The 18237-nt window shown below is 41.5% G+C and overlaps 1 protein-coding gene across 8 annotated transcripts in view; it reads left to right on the top strand.

Moving 5' to 3' along the window:
• DOCK10 (dedicator of cytokinesis 10) overlaps positions 1-18237 on the top strand; it is a 1791775-nt gene that overhangs the window by 1309449 nt on the left and 464089 nt on the right. For all 8 annotated transcript variants that reach the window (XM_085634396.1, XM_085634392.1, XM_085634394.1 and 5 more), the window contains exons 27-28: positions 2864-2935; positions 10730-10876. In XM_085634396.1, coding sequence (XP_085490522.1) covers positions 2864-2935; positions 10730-10876 — 219 coding nt within the window. The remainder of the gene's footprint in view (positions 1-2863; positions 2936-10729; positions 10877-18237) is intronic.

The raw sequence follows: 18237 nt of genomic DNA on the forward strand, positions 1-18237 counted from the left end.
GAAGCAGGCAGTGAGGCATCCATGAGGGCGTCCAGCCAGATGCTGCAGGCAGCCACAAAGGGTAGACAAGCAGAAGGGAAAATCACAAATCTGCTGGGGCATTGATGTGATTTCAGGGCAGCTACAGTTGTGGTCATAAGTGGCTCTTGAAAAGGCATGAGGTGCACTTACAGAGGGATGCAGTCGGGTCGGAAAACACAATCCGTGCAGTTACTGGTGAGACAGGATAGACAAGAGTGGGGACAGAAACCTGGAACAGTCACAGTGGGTTCAGAAAGTGCAGTCACATCCTCCTTCAGGCAGTGAAAGGAGGGATACATTTACAGGAGAATCTAGACAGACAGGATTTGATGAGACAGGGAGCAAGCAGTCAAGAATGCCTGTGTGGGAGGCAGCACTAGTAGAAACTCAGACGGAACAATTACAAATTATTCCTACTGGACCCATTTTTTGGAGCATGAGTGTTGGATAACTAATGAACTGCTGTTTAGAAGAATTTAGCTGCACATTTGAATTCGTTTCTAAGGATGTCTATTTGTTGCAACTGGTTTTACATTTGTTATGTTTTACCAGCCAGATATATAGATTTCATAAAAGCCTGTTTTTTCAATTTGCAACCGGTTGACTAGGATTTCCAAGGAACAGACTAACACCAGCTCTACCTTTATCGCAAAGGATGCATAATATAAAACACTCAGCGGCACAGTCTCAACCACAAAATTGTTATTCTATAATATTTATGCACAGTTTACTCTGCTACATTATTTGTCTTGCCAGATCACTTGTGTGAAATACAAAAACATTTGCTCACGGAATGCAAGTAAAAACACTCAGAAGGAGCATAGAGGATGATGCCCAGAATTGAAGGACTCCAGAGAGGAAGGGGAGTGACACACTTGGCCAAGAAGCAATGACAGCAGCAGCAGATTTAGTCAGCCAAGTTGCAATACTATACTCCACCTATGCACTGGAACACACTAGCACAACACACTCCTGTGAGCAGGATCGGCTCACAGGCTCGGTGTAGGCTCGGGTAGCACACAGACTCACTGTCTGCTCGGGCGGCCCAGGGATCAGTTCACAGGCCCTGGGTTGCCCGTTTGGACATTTGTCACCAACAGCAGGGCAAATGAGCTGCACCGCGCCCACACTGGACTCCTGCCTCGCACAGCGCGCCCCCTGCACCAGCTAACATTGAGCTCACGGCAGCAGAGCCTCTCTGACAATGCCTGCGCTCCTGCCATTCCAAGTGTTTAAAGGGACAACAAGGAGGGGCAGCGTATGTGCCCTGCATCACAAAATGTGTTCTCTCACTAGAACATATGTCTACCCATACGAGATGGCCATATTAGGTGTAAGAATCCCGCTCTGAATGACTAGCACCACACTGCTCTGGGCACAGACAGAGCAGTGGGCAGGACTTTGCTTGCCCAAGTGAGGAATGGTCAATTTTGGAGTGTGACGTTTTGGTATCATGAGTTTCAGAAAATATATTGTGACAATACCGGTTTGCCAGTATTCTGATGTACTCTGGTGCTCAACGATGCTGTCAGGGTATGAACAACAAACTTGTTCAACTTGGAGATGTAAGAAGGGGCATTCTTCCATTTGCTCATTCATAATATTACCTAACAAGGCTGCGTTGCCTCAAACAAAAAGCCTTGTTCGTCACTCATGCTTCCGTTTGATGTCTGTTTGTGTCAATTAGGGATAGAGACAATGTAGATGCTAGAGTCCTGGAGGAGGCGGGGCTATATGTCATCAGGGATACACAGACAGCCAGTCAAGGAAGAAGGATGAGTTTATCGTACAAACGCAGCTCTGCCACAAGGGGGGTTCTCGGGTGCTTGAGGAATTTCAAAGATCTACAACCAGAGAGCACCTTAGTTTGATAAAAAGATCTTGTCTGTGTTTACACTTCCGTACACCCTCTGTTGATGTATCCTTTTTTTAAGTGCTGTTGAACGTTTTGCAAAGTGGCTCTGATAACCATACACACTGCCCTTTGTTTGAATGGCCGACACAAACTGGTTGGGGGGTGGGGGAGTCGGGGAAGAAACAGACATGAGGAGTGTGAGCGAGATGAAGCAGTGATGGTGCAGGTGGGGGAATGAAGATAAAGCTGGGGTTTTCAAAAGCAGCAATAAGGAATACTTCTAACGACCTTGCTGGCAACATTTGAAGCCCTACATGAACGAGCAGGTTGGGGTGGGGGAGCAAGGGAAACGGAACGCGCACACTTCTGGATGTGCTTATTGAAAAAAAAAAAAAATGTCCAAAAATGAGACTAGTGGAAGAGTACAGTTCTTGGGGATTTGCTCCGTGGGAGTTAACTATTGCCTAAAGGTGGGACAAAGAGACAATATTAACCAATTACAAGCAAGGAAATTTTAAGGACACTGACACTGACCAATGAAAACCAGGGAGCGGGCTGTATCCCATAAAATAGAATGCAACATATCTTGAAGAGATAGCGCAAGCGCTGTCTAAGCTCGACCTAAAAAGGGATCTAAGGTCTATGTTCGCTTTTCATTGTTTACACATATTTCTATTGCCCAAGGCCGCACAGTAGCAAAAGGAGGTTGTGGAATGGCAAAGGGGAGAACGTGCTCAACCCTCTGATTTCAAAGGAGGAGGGATTTCACTTCCACCACCACTGGTGTTGTAGTTTCATCAAACCTCTGGAGAGAGTATGTATTTACTTAACAATCATTAATTATAATCCTGCCTTGTGGGGTGCATTGAATTCATTGGAGCACGGTTGATCTCTTCTTACACTAACCACTATATTTATTCAAAATCACACAGGTGCATCTAATCGAGTGGATAAGATACTGAAACAAAATTCATTCTTTCTTCACAGCATTCTTGGTTCTTCTTTGGGATTATCTTGAAATCAATGGCACAGTATCTAAATGAAAATGATATAGTAAAGGTAAGTCACTCTGATTTTTGAAGCAGTGACCCATGTCCCAAAGTATAATGTATTTATTGTTTTTACGTTTATTTCAGCAGTGTTTATGTGGACGAGAATACACTCTGCTTTTTGTGTTTTCTAAAGCAACCATTGCTTCAACTGCGCCTCTCAAATAATGGGAATGCTTCCAGCTGGCAATAATGCAAAATATGGGGATGCAAAAATGAGAAACTGTTGACTTAGCCAAAACAATGGCGTCTTCAGTTGATTGCAGAGACAAGGGGTTAACAGGAAATCCCAAGAGCTCATTATTGTATACATTTCCTCGTGTTTGCCACCAAATTGTCCTATACGATCTTACAGCCAGAAAAAAACATGAATGTCAGTAAAGTTAGTGTAAAAATCTAGAGCTTTGCTGGTTGAATGTGGTGCAATTACAGGTGTTAGTGTGAGCACAGCAGCACACAAATAGCCCATCATAAAGTACTGACCCTACGCGTGGTTTCAGTGAAGTAACATCAATGATCAAGGTTAAAGCCCTGACATGTGTGCACAGATACATGCCTGTGCACACTCCCCACCCCCTACAAACACACACACATGAATGCATGCTCTAAAAATGTCATAGCAGAGTAAATCACAGGCACCGTGAGCCGCACAATATCTGCAGTGCTTTACATGTGCACAGTGGATTCTGTGTGTGTATGTCGCAACGAGGCCGGACCAGGCTCATATATAGCACCTAAGCGCCAACCATATTTTCCTTGGGACTTCTTTTTATTCCAAGTACATTCACTGCAGGCCTTACACCCTGAATATTAGAAGTATAACAACCTATGTAGAACCCTGTCCAGGCTTTTTCTTGTGGTCCCAAGGGAGGTAGTGGTTATCTCATTCTTGTTGTCCAAATTGCACTGAGGCATATGTAGACCTAGTAGAATTCCTATCACCGGCATAGGATAGAAAAAAGGCACTTTACATGTGGCTATTTGCACACCTCACATCACCTTCCATTTCCTCTATTATAGGATTGTTGTCAAGGTGCATGTTTCTCACTATAAGGCCCCAATTTCTACTATTCATATCATAAAGTTGGGGGTAGTCCATGTCCGAAGCAGAATGCCATAAATATGTAAGCATTCAGAAAAAGAGTCAAAAGCATGAATGTCCATAGAAAATAATGTGTGTGTTTAGAGACTAATATATATTACAAAACACAATGCCTTGCTTCTAAAATAATGCCTTCAGATTAGGACACCAAGTCCCAGATTCAGAAAGGGTTTGCATCAGGTTTGTGTTACTTTTTCAACACAGACCCAGCTCAAAATCCTTTTTGGGGTTTACAAACCAAAACAAATTGGTATTTGTGTTGGTTTGGAAGAAAAAGTCATCTTGCAATGCCCTGCTTTGCTTTACTCTGCATCAAGGAAGCGTTCCATGGGTGGTCATGGGTGTTCCCGTGCTACCATCCATGGTTTTTGGTTCCATTTTATTCCCACTTTAGAAGTTTTGGGGCCAATTCTCAAAGGCATTTAAGCATACGTAACACAGTACAACAGAAAGACTACTTACTATAAAATGCCTTTCTGAATAGCTCCTCTTGTTTTCTGTGCCATGAGCAAAACAATACTGGCAATCCTTAATCTCTCAATTCCGATATCGATGAACCTCAATTCCTGGATGTGTTTCATTTGCGGCCATGTTGAACTGCCCTTGTTGCAGTGCATAAACTATTACTGCAGCTGTGTGGTTTAAATGATATTCAAGCGTGGGCATATACATGTTTATTTTATGCTGTGCATATTAACCACTGTTTGCTGTGCATTGCCCAGTCCTAAATTGGTTTGTACTATGCTAGGCTCCTGCTGCACTGTGAGCTACTGTTTTTTTGCAAATGTAATTTTTAGCCACTTTTTATTTAATGTCAGATTTCACTGTTTTTGTACCAAGATGCCTAGCAGGACAGGGTTTTAGGATCTTGAAATCCCTGAATAAAATCCTAGCATTCTTGCCAGAAGAAGCCAGAAAACAGTGGTCCAGTCTCTTAGTGTGTCTAGACTGGACTATTGCAATGTGTTATATCTTGGAGTCTCAAAGGCACGGATTATGCGACTCCAACAGGTACAGAACATGGCAGCACATTTACTGCTGAATTTGCCCAGTCGCGCCCCCTCAGCTCCTGAACAAGTCTCTTTCAAGGCACTCTGCTACTGCCATATAATTGTTAATGGCAAGGGTCCCAGGTAACTCCACCCTATGATCTCAGCCTACTCCCTTAAAAGATTTCTGAGGTCGGCTAACACCTTGCTAGCACTCATCTCTAGAATAAAAAAACTCACATAGGAGGATGCTAGTTTAGCTTCCTAACAGCAAAATTGTGGAACTCAATACCTCTTCTACTCAGACAGGAGAAGCCACAAATCTAATTTCTGAAAAAACCAAAAACCTTGCTTTTTATATCCATCTAGCCAGGCCCTCCAGCTTTCGTCGCTTCACACACAGGATGAGGAACAGTAGCGCTGGGACACGTCTTGTGACGAAACTATGCACTTTACAAAACACCTTATTATTATTTTTATTAATATTATTATTATAATCTTTAGAACACACAGTATGTAATGGACCCTTAAAATCCACATGGTTTCGTTTTCAGAGGCTGTTATCTATTGTTTAGAATATTTTAACAGCATACATGCTTTCAGTAAGACTGATTTTATCCAGAATTGAGTAGATTACTTTTATATTTTATTGTCTAAACATCTGAATGGACAGAATCGAATTTGTGACCACCACTCCCACACCAATTTTCATTTATTCATTAATTAACATAATTAAATAGAATGAACATAATGGACATAGCTTAGGGGCAACGTAAGATAAAAATAGGCTCAGTTAACACAAGGTATTATCTGAGAAACATTAAATACATGATATCATGGGAGGGACAATTATAAAGGGAAATTATTTGTTGGGGTCCTAATTATGAGTTGCATTTAGCAGGAGTGCTAAAATTACCTGGTGCAAAATCAGTCATTCTAGCTGGTAATTGCTCCTATGCAGAATGTGCAATTTTTGCAATTTGGTTCCGCCCATTTGCGACGGCCAGAATTTTTGCTTTTTTTGATTACCCGGTTTTGGACTTTTTACTGTGGGTGAGTCTTTCTACTTGTGTCTCGCCCAAGGTAATCACATGGTAAATGGGATGTGCATGTTTACCTCGAGTGTCCACCTTTTAAGATAAGGCCACTGCAATGCAGCTAGGGTAAGGGGCACTTAGATGGTTACACATGGGCACGCGTACACACGTGTGCAGGCCGCACATGTGACACTAGCATCGGGCAAAGCCAGGTAACTGAGTGCAGGTAGCCTCGCACAGAGGGGACTCTGCAAGCTTAAATGTTGACCTGCATAGGCCTTAAAATATTAGTGGGCAATCATAGGTAAAGGCAGTATAGTTTACTGTTTTGTGTGCGGTGACACTGTATTATATACATAGGGGGAAATCTGCCTTAGAGTTCAGTTTCTCTTCCCTCAGGCCTAGAAAGTCTCGAAGCTATGAAACTGGGGTGAAACATGTGTGCCCAGTTTGAATACGCAGGTCCCAAGATCATACATGTACACCTTATGTGTCATCCAGAATTTTCATATTTTGCTTGCTTAGCTCAGGATCAGAGTTAAGGCCTTTTGTTCCCCTCCTCGGTCAAGGTAATTACACTGCTTACCAACAGAGGGAACAAAGGCCTACCCACACAATAGGACTAATTACCAATGATTCACTCTACTCCTGAGGAGAAAGGGGTGAGAAATCTGCATCTTTTGATTAGCTGTCACACTGTACCAAGATTGGGGAAGCCCCAGCCCAATGAACAAAGGCAGAAGCCCAAACAACTATAGCCATTATAGGAGGTGGCTTCCCTATGAGGTTTTGGTGGTAAAGTCCCCTTGAGTGAAGCCAGCTTCAGGAGGAGCTCAGGCCCCCAGAGGAGATGTGATTAGGGACTTCTTCACTGTGCTAGCTAGCTTGCATTGTCCCAGCATGCTGTGCAGGAGGGTTGAGACAGGGGTAGAGGGGTGATATGGCATCCTAGGATTGGCCAGGGGGTCTGGCTTCCTAGAACTGTCTGAATTAAAACTCCTGCACAATGGAGAGTGAGTTATTGTTTTTGTAGGAGTTGGGCTCTGGACCTGGACTGTGACAGCGGCAACACCAATAAAAGCTGTATAGACAATCCCGCTAATGGACTATGAACTCCGCCCACAGCTGACCCCAAGACCAGTGGGTTTCTCTAGGGTTAGTTCCCTTACCCAAATAAGGACCAGTTGGGGGAAGATCTTGACTTCTGCATCCCATAAGGAGGAGAGGAGTACCAGGTACAAAGAGCAGGAGTAAAGCTGATGCACTGAGTCAGTCCAACCAGCTCTCGGCAGAATGCGCTTTATGGAGGTGAGGAGACCTGCTGAAACTGCTACTGGTGGCTGGATCTCACCACCATGAGAAAGACAAGCCTACAATCTCTGAAATCAGCCCAACGGTGCTCACGTTCTAGCCTTTTAAGGAATTTGACCTTTGACCCCCACCAAAAATAGAGCACGGGGGGCTCAACCACATCTTCCCAAAAATACCCCCAGTAGGACCAGTGCCCAGTAGTCAGTGCAATGATAATTGATTAGATTATTGGGGAGAGGGGCAAGCTTGGGGCTCCCCTCCCTAAACTTTCTTTGGGCCCAGAGACTGCATTCTCTGGGCTGGCATAATAATATGGTGAGCCTCAGGACCCTATTTCTGGGGCCCAGATTAATGAACAAGGGCAAGCATGAGGCCCAAGGAACCTCTACCTGCTCCTCGTAACTTGTGGGGGACCAGGATACAGAACACTGCTCCTGCTGCAGGCGGGTGCAGCAGAAACAAAGATGACAGCTCCTGCACCGGTGTTCCACAGTGAGGGGGGCTGGCTGGGGTTGCGGGGGCCTTGGGGCTCCCCTGGAGCGGCCCCCCACCATTCATCATTTCCTGGGTCACCCAAAAGATAAGAAAAATAGAAAGAAGAGAAAAAAAACACGGCAGCTCTCCCGAACACAGCGGTAGACCGCTAATAAAATATGTGCTGCTTTCTTGCTGTTAGTGCCCCATAATGCACTGCTGGCCTTCTTTGCATACATGCTTCCTTCCTGTGATGGCCCCAGGAGGGCAAATGCGCCACCAACCTGAATTTTGAGTATCGGGGTGGTAGCAGGGTGTGTAGCAGTCCTACCCCCCGTATGGATAGATAATCTGACTCTAAGTTTCTGGGGTTTTGGAATCCATGACACCCAGGCTTTTCACTATTGGATTTTAAGCACTTCAAATGTTAGAGCTTTATTTATATTTTTGGTAGTGCAATGTCTTCTAAGGGTTGCTTCTAGGACTGTGTTTTATGTGGGCTGAAGGTGTATAAAAAAGTTATAGACATGTAATGTGTCTATAAAAACTTCAATGACAATATGTTGTTGACATTAATTTTGTAAATATTATTGTTATGCTTTATTGACAATAATGATTGCATTTTACCATTGCTATTGATTATGGTGATATCATGATGTTATTTTTAACAAGGGGTTATTTGTCTTTTTAAAATGGTGACCACTTGACAAGCCAATAGGCTTGCCTTATATATTGATTGGTGACATGTGATAAAGCCAATAGACCTGTTTTATTGCAATTGATACCCCGCCATATTGACATATGTCCTATCTAGTGTATGCTAGGAGGTACTGTGAATTTAGGGGTTCATGACCCTTTAGGTGTTAAATGTGACTGCAGAGTGCCATCTAAGGTATTGTCAATCTGCCTGATATATATACTTGTAAAATAATGAGTAGTATTTACTAGTGTGTGTTAGTAGTTTGTAAAAAATGTGCAGTTCCTGTTTAAAATAAAAATCACTGATTGGACAACCATTTAGTGAGTGTTATTATTGTGTGCCAGCAAATGGTGATTACTGGCCTACACCACCTCCCCTGAGTAGGCCTTGGTCTTTTCTGCTTTGCTAGACTGAGAGAATCAAGCACCGCAATGGGGTGCTTGGTTCCCAATCAAGGAAAATTGTGGACCTATTACTTGTGCAAGTCTTACAACTTGCACAACTAATAACCCAATATCCTCCAGCAATTACAAGTTTTTATCCGTGGATTGGGGTATAACTATGCGGGCTTGGAATTATGGGTCTAAATCTTCATGGTCATCCTTGGCTCCAGGTGTGGTTCTCTCCCCATTTACCACATGCTCTAAGGCTGAATGCTGAATGGGAGGAGGGTTGAATGCTCCATCATCCTTTAGGAGGGGTTCAGGAATAGGCTTTGCTGCACTTGTGTTCACAATTATTGCCCATAACTGCACTATATTTTGCCAAGTGGAATCCTCACTCAATAAAATGTGACCCCTTGACTCAGTGCAAGTGTTCCTGAGTGCAGGAACACTATGAGCTCTTGTGATTGGATAGCATGGTCTCCTACCTGGGGTATCACACTGCCCAATCTGAAATCAGACCATTAGTCTCAGAGGTAGAATCTGAAAAAGTGGGGTTTTAAGAACCTGCTGAATGCCAGGAAGTTTATGTTCAGTCTGATATCTTCTGGTACCATGTTCTGCCATCTGGGATTCACAGCTTTAGCTTTCTTGTCCAGGGTGCCTTACACAAGAATCAGCTACAGTGGGATAGAAAAGCTATATTTTTATATGTTGTGTAACAGTGACCATACATAACTGAATCATTGGTTACAACATATGTTTAATTTCATTCGTGAGTCATAATATTTTCATACTGTCCTTTACAGTTGAAATTTTCTAATGAGTTTTGAATTTTTCTTTTAACATTTATGGCCTGATTTACAGTTTGGCAGATTGGTTACTCCGTTATAAATGTGACGCTGTATTACAAGTTCATTATATCCCAAGGCACTTGTAACAATGCGGTCGGAATATCTGTCATGCTGTGACAAACTAACCCATCTGCCGAGCTCTAAATTTGGCCCTTTTTTATTTCTAAAAGATTAATTCACCCTCATGACAACTACCTCAAACCTCTAAGTTATATGACATGCATCAGACTGGCCAACACTTGTTATTAAAAAATACAAATAAATTATGGGCATTTTCCTTATTCTGATTCTAAAAATCATAACTTACCAGCAGTTAATTTTGAATTTAGTAAATTGTAGGGATTCAGATATCAGTAGTCTTCATTTGATAGACATGTTCCAGTCATAAATATTAGATTAATGAATTACTGTTGGAATGTCTGCCACGTTTTCCAAATCCACTGATTCTCTTAAGGATCAAGCAGCTGCCTTATAGTGATCGAGAAAATTAGGGAAGAGTGACAGGTTGAGAGGTTTACATTTTGCATGGCCTCTCACTGCTACATCACCCATGAAGTGTCTCAAAATAGAAAGGCCTACAGGGCAGGGTTAGTGGCAACAGAGTTGAAAAACAATTCAGAATAATAACTGCCTAAAACTGAGGACCTTGCTTTCCAACATAGGGTCATGTACTCCATTCTTGTTGTCTGTGGCATTGTGTTTAAATGATCAGTGAAAAACATCCAAAATTCACTCTGTAACAGCAATATTGAATTCACTTCTTATGCATCATTACGTGCAGAGCTTATTGGAATTGTGTCTTCATTGAAACACTTTAGGTCTTGTTTTTTAAGTATGTTCCAGATACTCTAACCGTCAGAAACACTGTACTGTTGTACTAAGTTAAATGTTCCATGCCTGGCAAACCTTCTAATATTTCATACTCAACAAAACTGCCCTTCACATTTCTTTTAGGTCCCACGTACCCAGAGATTTCCAGAAACATTCCTTGCTGAATTGGATGTGCTTGTCATGATATTCTCAGACCATGTAATTTGGAAATATAGAGATGCACTAGAAGAAACCAGAAATGCAAACCAGAATATTGCACGATTTCTAAAGGTATGACTATAATATTTTGACCAAACTTAACATATTGTACAACTTTAGTAATAAATAATCGTCAAATTGTCCTTTGCTGTGGTTCCACATTGCCATACTTGACCTCTGACTACTTCTTGTGACATTCCTTTGTCCAAGCAAAAAAGGGTATGCAGTTCCTAAAAGTGAGGAATGAGAGAGGGATCTCCGAAAAATGATAGGTTGTCCTCTAGAAAGGAAGGGAAAGGGGAATCCCTCCTTTCGGAATTATGGCCCTCTGATTCTACCTTGAATGTAAGACAAACAGACAACTTCAGTGGATTGTATTAAGGGCAGATTTCATGAGACATATGTGTTGTCTTCTGTATACACATATTTGCAGCAGAAAATGTCCATGTGTGGAAAGCATTCAAAAAGTCCCAGGTGTTCTTGTCCTGGATACTGAGTATGTCAACATGTAGGAAGCTGTATAAAATTATTATGCATAAACAGTCAATATATAGAGTATATGCAACTATCATTTACTTCCCAAAGTAGTTACAGACACTGCAGCACTGTGATACACTTTCCACCTAGAGAGGATTGTTATATTTCCAGGGATTGAATATGCAAAGACATAGCAAATAATGAAACTAATTGAAATTGATTTGTTCGACTCCTGAAGAAGGGCTAATTGCAGTCAGAAATAGACTGAGACAGATTTATCAGGGCAACACATTTCAAAAGCTTAAAATATTAGAGTTACACATGGAGAAAAAATATGTGGGAACATCAAGGAAGTGCATATTGTGAACTTAATTATATTTATTGGAAATGTTTAATATATATGAAAGGAAAGGCAAGTTTAATTCCAAATATTGAAAAACACTTGACTGGGGCCAAGCACCCCTTAGAAGTTTCTGTACTTGTTTTCAGTGCATAGTAGCAGCTGCTCCTCCGCTATGGCGGAGGAGCGTCGCACCCCAAAAAGTGCAGGAAAGGATAAATAAAATAACTCTTGTTTTATTTCTCATTTCCTGCCGATCTTGGGCGCGGGGCAGGGCCTGGGGGTGACAGCACTGAGGGGAGTGGTCGTGCATTCCCTTCACTGCGCATGACGGTTCAGCCGGCCATCTCAGGCTAACCAAACCGTCATGAACAGTGAAAATCTCTCCAACCCCAGCTCCATTGCTGGGGTTGGAGAGAGCAGGGACAGACTCCCAGTCTGTCCTTGAGCGCTAATCGAGGGACCTCAGGTCAATCCTTAAGCTACTCTCATGCATGAGAGCAGCTTCAGGATTGGCTACAGGGCAGTCTGAGAGTCTGTGCCTGACGAAGAGGAGCGTGACACTGACAACTGGAGGTAAGTCTTTCAAACTTATCATAATTTTGTATTTTGCCCCCCCCCCCCCCTTACCCACTTGACCGCCCTGTCTCTCGTCACAAACACCGGCCACTACAGGTGCATTGGATGGCAGGGCTGCAGAGTAGATTAATTTGAAAATATTCAAATACGGAACTTAAAGGGAACTGTACCAAACAGGAGTGCCCATTATTATGTGTCATTTTATTTTTGACAGATGTGGAAATTAGTCATCTTGCAAAGCAAAGTTAGTGAATCATTGCAGATGGCAAACAGAGAATCATAAAGTTGCAAACATTAAAAAAAGCACTTTAAAGTTAAGAAATTATTAGGATTTCAGCATAGCAAATGACCTATTGGGGGAGAATTTTTCCAGTGCTGCCTTCTCTGCTACAGCAGTTCTTTATCTCTTATATTAAAAGTCAGTTTGGATCATGTTCTGTTTCTTTAGATGTGGGATTGTGATGGGTTAGATGTGCAATAGCAGTATTGAATTTGTTTCTTAGAAGATATTACCCTTTTTGTTTAGGCATTTCCTGCACACCTTTTCTAACTCACAGCAAGTAAGGTAGGAGTTTGCTGCAACAGGTTACATTTGGGCCAACTCATATGGGTCACAAATGCCAATGTAATATTATTGTACTAAAATGTTTTAGTAGTAGTAATGCATTTAGAATTAGAAGACTGCCCTTATTTGAAGTGGTCAGCATTTCTAGTTTTATTTCAGACTTAGTTTAAAGCATTCAACCGTCTTTGTGGCTAAATAGTTTGTTCCCCTTTGAGCGCAAAAGTTTTTTTTTTTTTACATAGGGCACCACAATTGATTAAACACAATTTTCGTTGTATTCACATCAACGTCTGTCCTTTTTCGGCATGCCTTGGCTTCTTATAAAGTTCCCTAATGTTTAGAAAAGGCTTCCTAGCTTGTTTAATTTGTTTCTTCGTTGGGCCTTTAGGATTTTCTCATTCATTGAAGTAATCTTTCTTTTTATGATTCTGGAAAATTGATCACAGGGTAAATGATTTTAGAGGCTGCAGGTCTGCTGACTACTTTTCCTTGGGACACAGGGCTAGAAACATTAATCACATTCTTGCTGTGATACAGGAGATGAAGTTTTACATCTTTCATTTACTTTTACATCTGTTTTATTGGCACATATTGTAGAACAGCATCTGAATTATCTTTTTGAACGTATCTACCCTTATTTTACAAATATTGATATTGATTCCACCAATAATATCTGAGCATTATTATTTGAGGTAGATAATTATAACCTTCGTAAGAAGAAGAATGTATTGCATGACAGTAGATATATTCAACTGTTTCATCCAGAGGTAAAGTAATAGTGGATGTTGTGAGCAAAGCTATCAGCAATAATTAGGTTCCTTCTACCAGACTCCATTTCAGGAAAAACAAAAACAAAAAACTACCTAATATGGAAGCACCTCTGAGCTAGGGCTACGTAGGACCAGAATTAGCTGATGCAACCTGAACAGCTTGCTAGATGTAGTCACCAAATACTCAGGTAAATAGGGAAAAGTACATTACTGTCATAGCCTATAGTTCACATATAATTTCTGTTTAGTGGATTAGTATTCACAGTTTTCCTGTTTTTACTGATGCCCTTTCAGCGCTGATACTACATTGATGTCATTGCACGCAGTTGTCAGTTAGTGCCACCACACATGGCTATAAGATGGTGCAATAAGGCAACACATGGCCTTATTTGTAAATGAACGGAGAACAAAAGCAACAAAATAGGATTTTCCCTGGGCTACAAATATCCTTGCAGTAAACCTGAAGTCTGCACACTTCATTTGACTACAAATCTCTCAACCTTGCTGCAACTGAATTGCTAACATTTACAAGAGGAGAGACTAGGAGCGCATCTAGGTCCAGCATATGGCCTCCCAACAAGTAGTTAGTGGTTGCTAAACATGCGTAGCACTCTCTGGGCTTCCCAGTGTCCAGCGGAGATTAATAGACCCCCACCACTTTCAGCTCCGGCACCAGCACAAACCTCCGCCTGCTCTGCACACCTTCTACCTCCAAGGCGGTAGAGACAAGGGTAGGTCATCGTGCGAATCGTGTGCTGGTAACCATGAGTACTTGTTTTTCGTCACACAAACTAGATACTTTTGGTGTGTAAGAGGTCCTGTTTCATTTCTTTACAGTTCTTTCTGTTTTAGCCCGCAAAAATAGCGTGCTCTCTGCTATCACCTGATGAGGCCATATACCTACCATAATTGGGTGAGTTATTTTTCCCTACTCCCCTTTGCTATCCATTGACAATTGTGCCCCACTGATCGCTGACTTGTGTGATATGGATTATCCACAAGTATGTCACCTGTTTGGTAATTTATCAGTTTTACTTGTTTAAATGCCTTGCAACTTTTACACCTTCACTATTAGGGCTGATTCACTGTGGCATGTATTCATGACCTATGTGTAATATCATATTGACATTATGATAACAGGTATGACTGAATACCTGTACTTTTGATCTTTCATCCTTTCTCATTTCAAGTCGGTTTTTTATTAAGACCAAGATATACTATACTTCTAGGTTTATCTTAATCAGATTGTGATTGGGTATTTTTACAGACACAGCAACACTAAACCAATCACTTAGTAGATTAGGTTTCTGGTCCTGATGACTTTCCCTTGATCAATAACAACTTTATATGGCTAGAAACATGTTGACCTTTTTATGCGTAACTTTATGAACTGGAACGGACCATTATTTCTGCATTCAGCCACCCACTGCTTTTAACTTGGACGCAAGCACCCAAATATTAAAATTTCCAGAATACCTCTTAGTATATTTTAACTCACCTACACCAATTTACACTCAAGGGGCCTGTTGGGCATTGCAGCGCTGCCCAATGTGGATCTGCCCTATGATGAAGCATGACACCCATCTGGGTGTGTGAGGAGTCTTGCTCAGTTCACAGCTGACCTTCTTCCTAAAGGAACTACATACTCTTTTTGGAGGTAATGGAACTGATCCCTGTATTACACTTCTTGAGTATGAGTATAGTTTAGTATTCATAATGTAAATAGAATTGCTTCTGAAATCTTTCATTTGGAACTATGTTCTGCTTTCTTTCAGCTTCTGCTAATTAAGATGGATACCACTATATAAGTGATAATTAACATCTTGCCAGCTAAAATTATAGGGAAATGGTCTGAAGACAGTCTTATTTCGTTCCCTCTTTGATTTCCCATTCCCCTGTAGGCTTGCTATTAACTAAAGGAAATAAAATATTTAAACAAGTCTATAGGACTGGCTTTGGTTATGGGTACCATTTGGTAATAGCTTGAATACTTAGTATGTGTTGCTACCAGTTGTCCTAGAAAACAAATCCCACTATGAAGCTACATCTTAGGCTACAACAAAATGGAAGCTGCTTGTAGGACCCCTTTGCAGAATGTACTACATTAGCAGTGTTAAGCACTATCCTAGGGAGTGTGATAATACAAGGAGTTGACAAAAGATGGACTTTGTGTTGTAGGTGATAATATTAAAAAGGCATGAACAGCAAAATAGTTAATAGTAGATACTTTTGACAAACGGATAGTATTTTGTCTGCACACTTTTAAGAATGGCTGGGCACACCATTATGTTCTAAACTGAGAAGCGGTAAAGCTAACAATAAATATGTTAATATGACAGTAAAGCAAAACAAATTCATGTGAATTGCTAATTAGTGATTAGTTTGGTGGACGCCGTGGCCTGTCATGAAGATAAACAGAACTGTACTTCCTAGATATAAAAATAATAAACCAGCCATTAAAATGTTTTTGGGTTAGTAAAGAAACTAGTTAAAGCAGAACACAGTCGCTATGATTCACAAAATACACATAATGCATCATGTCTTCAAGGACTATTTGAGAATCAATAAAACCTAATGGAAACCCAAAGAGACAATGTAGCTACTGTAAAGTGTCTTGGATTTGATGGACAGCCTTTCAAAGGAATGTAAAAAAACATGAAAGCCATGGGCAGAAGAGGGTGACCCAAAGCCCAGTCTCTCCCCGTTAAATTTTTTTAAGAATTGATTGCATGAGGAGTTCCAGACAGAAAATACTGCCTGTACCAAGACCTAAAGACTAAAATATAAAGAGAGAATTAATGAATGTAAAAACAAAGTAAAGCCTCATAGACTCTGGGGCAGATTTACAAGCCCCTTGCGAGACATTTACACCGCCGTTGCGTCACTTCTGTGACGCAGCGGCGGCGTAAACCATGCGCCATGTTGCGCCTTATTTACAACGTGACGCATCTAGGGAGATGCGTCACGTTGGCACGGTATGGGCAGCCCCTGAGCATTGCTGGAGTTGCGCCGTGCTTGCGACACGACTCCAGCAATGCGCCGCCCTTATGCCATCAGATGCGTCTCGCATCTGTTTATCCTTGCGCCATGATGCGCTGCATTGTAAATGCGGCGCATCTGTGGTGGCGCAAGGGTAAACTTGCGTGACGCATCTTTCCTGGTGCATCCCAGCTGATTTGCAGGGATGCGCCAGGAAACATAAATCTGCCCCATTGTATTTATTATTATTACAATATACTCAAAACTCTTTTACTTGCATGTTTAATTTATCATCCCAGCCAATGGTCTATTAACTCTTAGAAATGGGTTCCTTGACTAGCGCATGTGATAGACATTCTGTCTGTTCAGTGCTGTACTCCAGAAGGTGAAAGTTTGGAATACACTATGATATTAGTTTGATTTTAGCCTTGGAAAGGAAGGCAACATCCATATTTCATAGGTATTTGAACATCTAGGATCAACCGGAATTGTTTTTTATTTGCTCATTGAGTAATTTTATTGTCGTACTCCTCCCTACTGAAAATATACCAAACAATATCAGCAATCTGGTTTAAACTACTTTTGTTGTTAGTAATATTCATAATCAGTGATATTGCTTTGGTATGTGCATCAAAAATATTTGCTACATTATAAATGGAGGCATGCATTCTCTCTCTAACACCCTTTCTCTAGTTTTCTTGTGGTGTGTGCCCCCCTCCCCCACTGAGAGCCATTAGTGTGACCATTGAGTTTAAAATACAGTTATTCACTGGTCTTTCATCAGAGAAGCGAATCTGTGGGCTGTGAACGTGATGTTTTGGGTGGGGGAATGAAGTGACAAGTTGCTGCCGTGCCTGCCAGCTATGGGTTTGTGCAGCCCCACGACTGATGGGGAAAAGAAGGCCATTCTGACAAGTGGCTGTACCAGAACCTCTGCTAGTACACTGCCAGCTTTGCCTCTCACATTAAAAGTGGAGAATGCAACTTTGGGTAGGTATGGGGAGCATACACTTCTGATGAAAAAGTCTTGTGAGGTGCCATAAGGATACTGGTTTCAGCAGAAAATGTGACTTAGCGAGGAATTTTCTCTGTGAATGATTAAACCACAAACAAAGACATACATAGCATTGCATAATGCACATTTTTGCGAAATTCCACACATTTTGCATAACATTAAATTTGTGAACTAGACAGATTTTTCCAACATAATTCAAGTTTTGCCCAGTCCTACTTTGCACCCAAATAGAATTAGCCCAGTAGCTGCAAGTGTGTAAATGTATTTCCCTCTTTATGTCTCACTGCTGGAGTAGCTTTGTGATATCCTCTTCCTAGTCAACATTAAAGTTCTGTTGGCAATCAGCATTGCTCTGCTTCCCATCCTTAATGGCCTGACTTTGTCATTTTTTGCATCACCAGTCGTATCACAAATACTATTAAATCTGTAGTAATTAAGATCATCAAGAGTTCAAGACAGAAAAACTACTGAGATTACATCAGCAAGGGATCAACCACTGAAACAATCATGTCATTTTTGAGATTATCATGTCATCACCTTCAACATGCAGTCAAACCGAATACAGTAGCCTGCATCGTTTATGGCTGCAGTCCAAAAGGATATTGGGAAGGCGTGCAGCTCCATACATTACCACAACTCATTTGCCATTGTGCCCCATAATGTGGAGGCTTGTACATTTAGGATATAATGTGATTTATATTTCGGCTG

Source organism: Triturus cristatus, chromosome 11 (assembly GCF_964204655.1).
Source record: "Triturus cristatus chromosome 11, aTriCri1.1, whole genome shotgun sequence".
NCBI lineage: Eukaryota > Metazoa > Chordata > Amphibia > Caudata > Salamandridae > Triturus > Triturus cristatus.